The sequence below is a fragment of the Manacus vitellinus genome, unplaced genomic scaffold (genome assembly GCF_001715985.3).
Source record: "Manacus vitellinus isolate BGI_N305 unplaced genomic scaffold, ASM171598v3 scaffold_51_pilon, whole genome shotgun sequence".
NCBI lineage: Eukaryota > Metazoa > Chordata > Aves > Passeriformes > Pipridae > Manacus > Manacus vitellinus.
In genome coordinates this window covers 5620861-5633587 of record NW_021940620.1, presented here as the reverse complement: position 1 = coordinate 5633587, position 12727 = coordinate 5620861, and the positions used below count along the sequence as shown (strand labels likewise).

At 45.1% G+C, this 12727-nt stretch overlaps 1 protein-coding gene across 2 annotated transcripts in view; it reads left to right on the top strand.

Annotated features, from left to right (window-relative positions):
• GLRA1 (glycine receptor alpha 1) overlaps positions 1–12727 on the top strand; it is a 36433-nt gene that overhangs the window by 14167 nt on the left and 9539 nt on the right. For both annotated transcript variants that reach the window (XM_008920995.2, XM_008920996.2), the window contains exons 2-3: positions 1185–1315; positions 5051–5118. In XM_008920995.2, coding sequence (XP_008919243.1) covers positions 1185–1315; positions 5051–5118 — 199 coding nt within the window. The remainder of the gene's footprint in view (positions 1–1184; positions 1316–5050; positions 5119–12727) is intronic.

The following is a 12727-nucleotide window of genomic DNA, read 5'->3' as shown; positions in this document are numbered from 1 at the left end:
CTCACTGTTCCCACACAGCCTCTGTACTTTAAAAAATTCAAGAGTTTTGCAAAGTGTGAAGCAACGAGCCTCACTTCCTCCTGAGCAGCTTCCTTTGACTCATGATACATTTGCCTTGCAATCCTGCCTGCAGGCTCTAACCAGCATCAGGCACTGAGCCCACAGGCAGAGACAGCTCTTGCCCTAAGAACAATGCAAAGGTTGTTTTTTCTTTGGCTAATCTAGGCAATTTTACACCACACTTTCAGCATGGGAACAGACTGGTGTTCAAGTAGAAGCCACATAACCAAAGGGAGGGAACTGTCTTGAAAGTGAAACCATCCTCAAAGTTGAGAATGGGCATGTAGTACCAGGGGTCACTTCTTCCTGTGTAGATGGCAACAACAGCCCAAATCATCACCCTGCAGACTCCCATTGAGCCAGAAGGAACATTGCCAGTCATAGGTTTTCATCTTCTACAGATAAATTGGTTATTTCACTCTGTCTGCCCCAGAGGCCATATGGGTCCCAAAACCACCCCATTTGCTTTCATCCTCAACCCAACACGAGTGTGATTTCAGGATCATCGTCCAGACATCTCCTAGTCCAGAGACCGTGTTGCTGAGCTGAACTCAGACCCTGCATTGCAGGTACCAATAGCAAATGCTGGACTGATCAGCAAGTGGGAAGCACAACCACCTCTCTCCCCTACAGTCCCAAAGGCTCTGCATGAGCTGTACCATCAGGTGATGCTCATTTAAACCTCAAATTCCAGGTTGCTCTGATCCTACCTGCCTTTTGGAAAATCGGGCTGTCAGAGTACCGAATATGCTCCTTGCTATTTGCCATGTAATTAAGCAGTAATTGCAGCCCAAGGCTAATCTCAGAGTGTATTTTACCTGCGGAGCTCAGCGCCAGAGTTCACATTTGTAATTTAGTGGCACGCCAAGGAGCTATACCTAAACTCACAAAAGGATTTTCACTACTCATCATCTCTCTTCTACTTTGGTGGCAGCTGGGATTCTGTATTTGGAGATGTTTGGGCTGGGCAAACAAATTAGCTGAGACCAGCCTCATTAGGAATTCACATGGGTGCCCATCCTGCCTCAGCAGGAATAAGATGCTGACTGCTCTGTTTCTGGACCCCAAACCCTCCTCAGTATGGGATGCACACTAAAACCTCCTCTTTCTTTCTACTCACACAGCCTGGCAGCCTCCAAAGAAGCTGAAGCAGCAGCACGATCTGCCCCCAAACCCATGTCTCCTTCTGATTTCTTGGATAAGTTGATGGGGCGAACTTCGGGATACGATGCCAGGATCAGACCAAATTTTAAAGGTATGAAAAAACCCAGCTTTGTTTCATTTTGAGACTGAAAGCTGCCTGCAATCCTCCCAAATACCTCCCTAATTGTATATGGAATATGAACAATCTTTGTGTTCTTAATTATATTTGGCACATGGATCCCTTGTAGATATCTGGGAAGACATGGAGAGATGTCCACTCAGAGTAGAAACAACCTTGTAAAAACTTTACACACAGGGAGTGTACACTGAAGTAGGGATCGGGGATCCTGCCAAACCAAGCAGTGACTGGCAGGGAGCTGAACATCTTACAGGTTAAGAGAAAAACTTTCCCCTGAAGTCACTGCCCACAGCACCTTCTAATAGCAGGCAATGTTCCCCCCTTACACCCACCACTGCCAAGAGGAGTCTCTCCCATCAGCTCCAAAGAAATTCAGTAGGATCCAGGGGCAGCTCAGACCCATCCCTGTCCCCCACAGTAATAGAACTCTTAAGCCCAACACAGCTCCACTGTTTCACACCCAATTTTTACAATCCACCCTGTATTTACTGGTATCCAGACAGCACTGAATCCGGCCCTGGCAGAGGCAACAGATCCTCTCTCTTTGCTCCTCAAAACACCTCTTCTAACAGGGGTGGGGTTTGTGTCTTTTTTGGTTTTTTGGGTTATTTTGATTGGTTGGTGTTTGTGGTGTGGTTGGTTTGGTTTTGGGGTTTTTTGGTTGGGTTTTCCAGCCTGGCCTAGTGGAGAGTGTCCCCACACACAGCAGAGAAGTTGGCACTAGAGGGTCTTTAAGGACCTTCCAAGTCAAACCATTCTATGATTTTTTCCTTTTCTTTTTAACTGAGCTCACCTTCCTGGAGCTACTTGGCCTTGAATCACACACAGAGATAAAGCAGGATCTGCCCCCCCCCCCCAGCCACTGCCCAGCCCTTTTCAATGCTCAGTTCTTTTATTTCCTCCTACCAGTTCCCCCTCTCCCTGGAGTCACTGGCAGTGCTAACACAGGACTCCCAGGACCCATTAATCACAGTGACAGCACCTGCCACCCAGCTTCAAACAATTAGCTCTGTACTGGGCTTTTAAACCCAAAAAAAGGTGGGAACCTCGTGTCCCAGTAATCAACCAGGCAACAGAGAGCACTGCTGTTCTTACCCAAATCACAAAGAGTTAAAACGCCACCCTGTAAACCTGCCTACCACTAAATTATGCACACACACAAATTAAACTTTAATATTTAATGAAATGTATACATTAACTTCCTGCTAGAGGCAGCTGTATTGCATTTTTATTTGAGATAATTTAATTTCGGGTTTATTTCAATGAACTACACCTTCCCCCCAGGGCAGTTTTGCTGGCTTAGCCTCCCACACATAAATCAGGCTCCAATTTATATGGGAGGGATAGGAGGTGTTTTACAGAGCTTGGGGTTGTAGCTCTCAAAGCACATCATTTAAATTAACTGCAGTAACTCATAAGGACATTTTAATTGCTTAGATCTAAATGAAAATAATACCAAAGATCCATATCCGATTGATTTTTGGGGAGGGGAAGATTAACAAAAAGAAGATTGCAGCTTTTCCATAAACACTGTAAAGTCTGGACTTAGCTGTGGATTCACATTCTGAGAACAAGGAAGAAGCTTCTGGGGTTTGACTCAAGTTGGAGAATGAAGTGAGCAACTCAGGCAGGGACAGAGCAGAATGAGGCATTGGGACAAGGGACCCTCACCCAGGCTGTACCCTCAACCCTACTGCTGGAAAACTGTATTCCTTCACAGGACCAGCTCAATATTTTCCTTATAATGTGCCCTTTGGGAGGGGAATCACATGCACATGGACCTTCCGTGTGGCTCATGAGATGGATCCAAAATAGAAAACCAATGCTCCTGAGCTCAAAAGGAGCACTACAGAAGGGATAAAACAAGTGCTAAAGCGTGATAAACTGTGTGCTTTCAGCTGCTGGCCAAGCTTTCAGATAAAAGGGGTTGGTAAAGGGGAAAAAAAATATATATATAATTTTGTGTCTGATAGTTTAACCCATGCCAATGTTTAATAGTCTGGAGAAAGAGCTGCACAGATTGAACAGTGTGAGATGCTGCTTGAACTGGCAGTCGTTGTCTGGGAGCTGGTTAGGCAGGAGCCTGCCTGGATTGCCTGGGACTTGTACCAAGGAAATCCCACCCATATAGCGTTACTGCCAAGTGGCTGCAATCCTAATCCCACAGGGGACAGGCACAAAATTTCAGAAGAGGCTGAAGTAGAAGAGGAGAAAAGGGAAATGAAGATGAGAAAACCAAGCTCCAAATGTTACTTAGTAATCAGGAAAATCCATTAACTGCCACACAGGAGGACGTTTGCACTGATTAGAGGCACAAGCCTCTGGTTAAAACCATTCCTCCCCCTCCAGTATTTCATCTTGCAGTGAGTGTCAGACTGCAGATGTGACCTTAACAGGAGCATCACTCCCCCAGCAGGCTGAGCCATCAGGCAGCCTTTGAAGTGCAGACACCATCCCTGACTCCATAGAGAATGGGGGAACAATCTAAAAATCCACACTCTCCACTTTCACAGATCTTATCTTTCCAGAAGCATCTGTCACAGGGATGATATGAGATTAATTCCTCCAGTGTTAGATGGGGATCTTGGTCCCTGGGGCAGTGTCTGTTCTCTGCCTGAGCTGCCTTTCCCCACTGCACACCAGGCAGCACCCGCAGCAGGTCCTTTGGGAGCTCCCAGAGCAGAGGCCCCTTTTCCTTTTCCCCTCCCCTTATTAAGGCTTTACAGAAATCCTTTTATTACATGTGGGCAAGCCACTGGTTTTCCAGGCACCAGGTACGCTCTGGTTCCAAAATTTCCTCCAGCTTTCTGCTTTGTCCCAAACTGCAGCTCTTGGCATCTTCCTCTGTGTAAATGCAACATTTCCGCTTCAGATTTGCCAGGCAATATCGTGAAACACTTCCAAGTCATACTGATACCTTTGAGCACCAGTACCACACAAACAGACTGACCCCCATGGCCTCTAACCACAATTTTTTCACCCCTTTAACCCTCACTCACTCCTTTGGTGGCCCCTTACCTTTTCCAATATGAGCAGCTAAGCAAAGCTTCAGTCTGAAAGCAAATCAAGCCCAGGAGAGGCACAGCCCAGAGTCTGGGAATACCCTCTACCAAATCAAGACAGCCAGAGAATTTCTGCTGGCAGAGCCCTGAAGTCTCCTATGCAGCTGTGAGCCTTAGCAAACACCACCATCATCTCATGGGGTACTTGTTCCTTCAGCCAGCCTGACCCTTACAGCACACTGTGCTGCACTGCCTTTGTAGGGAGCACATCATCCTAGTTCAGCAACATTTAGGTACTTCATATGAATATTTCATCAGTAAGCTCTAAATGAAAGTCAATAGTCTCTCAGCTCTTTTCTGAGTTACTTTGCTATCACGCTCAAGGTGAGCTTGCCACCCATATAGCCAGGTCAAGCTATCTGGAAAGCTGTCCTGCCTGGCTCTGATCTGCCTTTCATCTGAACAGTCCACAGCTGAGATATATAAACATTTTTCCAAACAGGGGAACAGAGGTGAAGCAAAAACACTGTCTGGTGTCAAACTGGCTCAGAACCAAGACCAGACCAAGCCAGGTCATCCAGACCTTACTCCCCTACTTACCCCTCAGTCACCCAGTTCCCACAATAGGTTTTAACTCCACAGAGTGGAAATACCCTGTCTTACAGCACACACTGAACTGCTGTTCCAATCTGTACTTGTCATGCAGGCCCGCCAGTGAACGTCAGCTGCAACATTTTCATCAACAGCTTTGGCTCGATTGCAGAAACAACTATGGTAAGTAAAAATCACAGCACAGCTGCTCAGCTACTGGCTCAGCCTCACTGCACTCCCAGAAAACACTGCATCACCCTCCTCTTCAGTGTGACCAGGGAAAAATACTGTCTCAGTGCCCCCAGGCTTACCTAAGGTTTGAGCACATTAATGGTCAACACACAAGACTCACACTGCATGTAGCTGAAGATCACACAGCCTCTGTCTGCCTCTTACAAAAACACTGCACAGGCAAAGGACAACAGTCAGAAAGGGAAGCAAACAGTCTTTTTTGGAAGACTTGCCTGAGGCTCCAAGCTCAGAGGCAGTTGCAGGTACTTTTTGTTTAAGTGGGCATAAATCCAGAATGAATCTGGATTCAAAGAGAAGGAAAATCAGCTGAACTCAAATTTAGTTTCCACCATAGTTCAGATTCCCAAAGTTTATTAGGATTATTAGACTAAAGATTAAGATGATTATTTTCTTGGAGACATTTCTGGTAGAAAATGATTTTTAATAGAAAATCAAAACCAATATTTGTGAGTTAAGGCTCACTTCATACAAAATTAGTGAGTATGGCTAAAGGCTGTATGTAATTGGCAAGGCACTAGGAGCAGAGGATCACTAGAACAGGAGATAATTGCTCCATCTGAAAACTATTAAAGATTGGTTGTGACATAATCAGTGAACAGCAAAGGAAAACTCTGGAGGTACAGTGCCTTACTGCTGTGCTAATTAAAGATAATCCAGAAATATGGTGTTTAATTACCCTTCGGTAATTCTTTTTCTAGAAAAATGCTGAAAGAAGAATGCCAAGCTCCAGCTTCAGGCACTTTGTGCATTCAGGCAGGAGTTCATAGGCTTTACATATAGATCACACCCCTTGACTTGAACAAATTACTTGGCATGCACACCACTGTCAGAGGAGATCCACAGCCATTCACCTGGGGTTATAAGTCTCTTCTGACACCATTCTGCTGGAAGTGTTTGCATTGGGGGTACTTCAGTTCTGGTAATGGGGGGGGGGAAGCTGCTATTCTGTCTAAGCACAAGGAAACAGATTTCCTACTTGGATTGCAGAACTTATCAGAGTTCATAGGCAAGAAGTGTATCGTGGATCCATTTGTATATAAAGCAATAGAGGAAGAACTAGAACCGAAATACACATCTGCTGCTAATTTACTATTTTATTGGATATCTCCTTTGGCCTTACAGGCAAGAAATACTGCTCCTACACAACCAGCAGAGACAATCCAGAGTGCAAGGGAGCAGGGCAGGCCCACAAAGGATCCTTGAGGGATGTACAGAGCACATTCCATTGACATGTTTTTCAGTGCATATGTCCTACATTGTGAGATGCACTGAAGCAGTCATACAAATATGCCACATGATCTCTGTAAGCAGGATGCTCCATAAAATTAGCATAGACTAGCATGAGAGAGAGCCAGAGATGCAGTTCACCTCCAAGACAGGCTGCAGGGACTTGCTATCCTCTCCAGATGCCACTCATTTCATAGTCTGTGTTCCATAGGAAAAAAAATTCCCATGGGAACCCAAGAACACCCTCTGGGCACATTGCTTTGTCTAGAAATATCCAAGGCAGCTCTGACAAGCTAGTCCAGATGTCAGGCTGACACAGCATTGCACACAGCCTGGTATAATGCACTTCTTGGGGAACAGCAATTCTGCTTGTAAACACCAACCAGAACACAAGCAACACAGGTACTGAAATATTTAAAAAGGAGATCTCAGCAAGCTAGAGGGGTCCTTGGGATTCATAACCTGCGACGTACTCTGTAGAGAAGCCAGTCCCTCCCTACTGTTTGAGGATGCAGCAGGTCAAACAGGCAGTGTCAGCTCCCCAGTGCAGTTTCTGGGAACAACAGACGGTCCAGTTGTGAAGGGATTTTGGGACAGACTTGGCTACTTTGAAGTCAAACAAGTAGAACTTGTTTGGAACGCAGGGGGAGGAGAGGAGGGGTGGAAGTTTGCAGGAGAGAGAGCAGGGCAAATCAATATTTTACCATAAAGAAAGCTGTAGTCTAACATTGACCCCTGTGACTGATGATGACAAAACTCCCCTAGCTGCTTCACTGGCCAAAAAGAGAAAGAACATTATGGTTTAAACCCCCATCATTAGGCCTGGTCAGGTTCAGGTCTGAGTATTATGCCAGCTTATATTTAACTGTTGCACTACTACCTGCCAGAGAAGTCATAGGTTTTTATGGATACCACATATGCAGTTGGAGAAGGCTTTCAAACACCTCCTTAGTGGGCTGTTACATCCTATAGAAAATATCACTGCTATCATTTTAGTTTATAATGCTTGAATATCACAAAGCAGTGTAAACTATGAGGTCACCATGCAGAGGATTAGAGAAACTGGAGGTCAGTGCTCACTCACAGCTTAAGGCATGATGGAAGGTAGAGGAAGAGGAGAAAATACAGAAAAATAGAACAAACCGGGCATTTGATGCAGCCACTCGAGTCTACAAACCTCAGAAGGAAGGAAAATGAGTCGGGGCCAAGAGAAAGCACAGACTCCACTGAGTGGGCAGAAAGCCCCAGAAAGGTTCAAGAGGAACAAGGCAAGAAATGGAGATCTAAAAACTGCTGTAAAGTTAAGGGAAATTAAAATAAATAAATAAATAAAAAAAAAATACAAGGAAAAGTCATCCAGCAAACGCAACTCCTAAAGCAGACCTGACTTAGAGAAGGGAAGTAACTCCTTCAAGAATCCTGAAGACTCCACATAAAAGCCTCTAGTGGTGCACATAATTGATTGGACATTTATGTTAGATTGCAGCTCACAGCTTATATCCCTCAGCCTCACCTGCCATGAGCTCTAAGGACAAAGGAACCTGTGACTGGGAACACACCCCTGTGAACCCAACCTGTGCTTCCAGGGGAAAGATATGACCAACCACAACAGCCAGATAAGTGCAGACTCCTGTCCTAAAGCATTACTGCAATAGTGCATCCAACAGCAAGGGATTCCCGAGGACAAGTGCAAGATGCATCCACTCTTTCCAACTATTTTTATTAAAAACACCAAACAACCCTCAATCGCAAGACATTAAATCCCTTTTTGCTCTTCAAAAGCATAAACAAATCCCCCCCCCCCAAGTCATACCAGGCCACAAAATCTATAGCAGACATACAAATTCCTCATTCAAAACAAACAGAAGTCAGTCATCTCAGGAACAGGTCTCGGTTTCAAGTGAATAAACTGCACCAGCTCTGGCTTTTCCTTGTAGCATGAAACAACTGGTAGGATTATCTGAGCATTTAATTAACAAATTCCCTACTATAACAGCAAACTTGAAATTAAGTGATACCTTGGGCTCTCTCTTTCAGTGGAAGCCCCAATTTTATAGTCTTCTCACTGACTCAGGCAGCTGGGAGTATTTTGTACACAGGGAATGCAGATGGAGAAGGAGGAATATTTTTTTACATCATCACCTAGAGTTAGAGCTGGACTCAAGATCCAGTCCCACATTTTAAAAAGGACCAACCTGCAGCAAAGTAGAGAGTGAAAAAGAAAGAAAATCACAAAACACTCAGCGCAGGCTCTCCTAGACACAGCATATATATGCAAATTTATTTTTGCTGCTTTCATGCCATAGTTACCTCATCTGAAAAGAGCAAACCAAATGTGACCTTCCAGCCAGCTGCAACACAGCCACAGTCAGGCTCCCAGAATCTCCTAAGGACAGGAGAAGCTGGAGGCTGCAACTGTCCAAGTTTTAAGTATGGGCTCAGAGGCAACTGTACATGAGATTTCCAACAAGAAAATAAACCATCCTGCAAAGCAGACCAAAAAATTCATTCCAGCCTCACAAGCCACAGTGCAGCAGATATGTCTGATGAAGTGTATGGGTCACACATTTAATACCGGCCCCACTCACCCCAAGATCAGCAAAAGATGTGAGTATCAATGCACAAAGCCTGTAGCAAAGGTTAGGTTTTGAGCAAAGTTTTCTGCAGTCAGTCAGTCTTAAACCCAACCATCAGTCCCACAGAGATGATAAGCATATAACAAGTCATGCAGCACAAAATGAAAAGGTTTTCACAACAACACACAGCCTGCTGCCATTTCACTGTTGGAGCTGCAGTGTTTCAGCTGTGTGTGTGGCTGGAGTTTGTCTTTGCATTGAATAAAGAAGGGAGGGGAGGAAAAAAAAAAAGAAGCCATGAAATGGGACCATGCAACTCAAATCCAAGGACACAAAAAACCCTTGAGCTGAAGAACAAGACCTCACAACTAAACACACTTGAAATTCAGGACGCTGGATACAACTCACTCACCAACAGCTCCATCCTTGGCTCGCAGAGATAAACTTTCCCCTCCTTTTGCAGGAAGACACAGAAAAACTTTCTGCTTTGGGTTCCAGCACAAAAGAACCCCACGCCTATTAAGCACCAGGGTGCTGCTCCCACCCCTCACCAGGCACTGCCCTCTTCTGACTTCCTCCTCAGGGGCACCTCCCTTTGGCCTAGGTGTGGTTTCACACCTGGCTTCAATTTGGCTATTTTGCTACAGCTCTGATAAAGTAAGGAGGTTATTAACCTTATTAGCCATATTAACCCTTCCAAGGGCAGCTCCTGGTGTGCTCATTGTTTTTGTGGACAGCTGTAGTGCTTCTTTTGCAAGGCAAGTACCCTTAAAGGTGTTTGCTCATTCCCTTTCTAGAGAATGAACTCCATACTACTAAAGCCCCTTATGCTCTGCCCAGGTGGGATCACAGAATCCCCTTCTGAGGGAGTTCAGTCTCCACCCTAATTGTTCCATCAGCAAAATGTCAATTTATCAAAGGGAAGCCTCTCACCAAAACTGCTCAGTGCAGAGGCTGCTCTGACAGAACTCTTGAGTCAGGGGCTGAAACCCACTGGGTTCCCTGACAGCCTCCATCCCTTCCTCACAGCACTGCCTCCAGCCTGCCACTGCTTTCAGCAGCAGATGCCAAGGCTGTGGGATCTTGGGAAGGAAAGGTCTCAAATGATCTTCTGTTTCCTTGTCTCCTTGCGAGGTCACTAAGCAGAATTTCATTTCAGCATTATCAAATTGAACTACTTTGATCACTTCAGTTATTTTTTTCTTCCTGCCTTGTGTTGTTTCCCCCTTGGGAGTAAAATGCCTTTTGTGCCAAATCGCAAAGCTCCTGAATGCCTTCACTGCACAGAGCTGCTGCTCCCCACTCCCAAGACAGCCAGAGGAGCAGGCTGCACAAGATAATCAATGCCTGGATGTGATTGGCACACAAATGAGGAACTCCAGTCATAAGAAGGATATGGAGAAAGAGATTTTTAAATTTTTTTTTTTTGGCTGAGTTTGCAGCCCCAGTCAAACCTCTTTTTCCTTTGCTTGAAAGTTCACATCATAAATTGGTCCATTGTGTCCATCATTTAGGAATAACTGTGGACGTCTTGGTGATGCTAATTAAGATCTCATACAGCAGCATCCAGGAGAAATGCTGCATATCTCAAGGTAGCCAGCAAATGAGTGTTGTTTGGCTCATCACCCCTCAGCTTCACTGCAGTGCCCAGGACAAAGCTTTCAGCACACCGGGTTCTTTAGCTGGTGCAGAGTTCTGTAACTCTTCTCTTAGCTGTGTCACAGCCACAGACATACCCCAATTGCTCTCCATGCCTTCTGCTGGCTCCTCAGGCACTGTCATGTCCAGTTTGCAGCCACAGTGCTTGCTGTTACGTTTATGTTCAAATAAGGCTGGACACAAGGAACCTAAAAGGCTGCTCAGAACCTTCCATACCCCAGTGTGATGCAGCTGCCTGACACAAGGGAAAAGGCATCTGTGAGAAAACATTCTCCATGGCCAGGCCAGGACTGTGAAGTGAACTCACTGAGTAGGAAGACCTTCATAAAATCACACAGAGAGGTGAAATATTAATGCCATAAAATGGCAAAGCCAGAGAATTGCATTCAGCCCATGTATTATATTTCTTTGTCATTGCCTTTTTAATATCATATATATGATATATATACATAAATGCTTGGTTATCTGTATTCCAAAACAAAAAATATGCACTGTAAACACTTATCTCCAAAGGAGGAGCACAGAGTAGCACAACCCTGAGTTACTACACTGCTGCTCATCCCTTGGAGGGAGGTGGTGCAAGCTCTCACACCACACATTCACTACATGGCCCTGCACTGTTTCCACATAGGACATGAGTACAGGACACCTTGACTCTGGAGATGAGTTAGGAGGGACCTTCTCACAGCCATCTACTGTAAGAAGTTAATTTTCATTTGGCCCATGGCATTTAAGTAAGATACCTCATCATGGTGACAAAGACTGTGGCTGTCATTCTGCCTGTGGTCTCTCATGCCTGCTGTGGTGGCAACATAAACCACACCACACCTCTTGTCTCACCCTTTCATTACCTTTTGGCAAGTTTTGAAGGTGATTCAGTGAATTTACTCCGGCAACAAAGCTTATTCACAGTGACACAGACTGTTGCAGGGAGATTGGCTCCATTCCCCCCGGCCTTCCACCACTCCATCAGGCTGAGCACACTTCTGGGCAGCTACCGCTGAAGTTTCTTCCAAACATGAGTTTAATTTGTGTTGTACATGACATAAGTCCCAAACTGGAGCTGACCTGCTCGCATCTACCTTATTTGTAGCTGAATAAGCAAAACAACCTTTTGCTTTCTACCTATTAGGTCAGTGACATTGATTTCCCCTGACTGCAATGGCTGCAGATCTTTACACACAGAAAAGGGAGAATTGAAAACATACACGTTGTTCTGGGAGCTGCTGTGTGCCATGGAAAATGGAAATTCAGGGTTACTCTCCCCTTCCAGGCTTGCATCATTGGTTGGTCCTGCACTTAGACCCTGGCTCTCAGCTGTCCTCAGCTATTCACATTTTCTCAAGACACATTATCCAGGGTCGACAGAGATGAATAATTAAGTCGGAGGGATGCACTAGGACTTGTGAAGGTGACATTTGGGACATCAGCAGAAAGAAAGAGTGTTGCAAGTCTTTTTCATGTTCAGAGGTCTGCTTCTTTTAGCATCAAGTGCTTGGTTCATTTGCTGTTGTCACAATTGTTAATGTCATTAGCAGCTTCTGTGCTCTGAGGACGCAGATGGCACTAAGTGGCCTGAAACAGATTCTAGACCATGTGCTTGGCTATGAACTGCCTCATCCAAAATACAAGGCATCCAATACAATCCTCTCCCAACCCTCCAGTGTGACTGGACACACAGGAGTTGTGTCCTCCTGGACAAGAGGCTGTAGGTTCATAGTCAAGCGAGCAACATCAGAAAGACTCTCCTACACATGCACCCTTCAACTCCAGAGCTTTGTGTTCTCCAGATGGAAAGAACAGGCATGCTGGCAGAGTCAGGGAGATTCTCTCACCAAGTGCCTGAAGCAGGTAATAGATACCAGCAAGCACATCAGACACAACCCCCATTAACTGCCTCTTAATAAAAGTCTTCAAAGTACATTAGTACTAGAAAGGCACCCAAGAAACCCTTAATCATGAGAGCAACTATTGGTTTGGGCCAGGGCAGTGAAATGGGTTTATTACAGACTGTTCTTCAGACTCAGTCTGCCTCTATACTTAGAAAATGTCAATTAATTTATGGACATGGAGCTTTT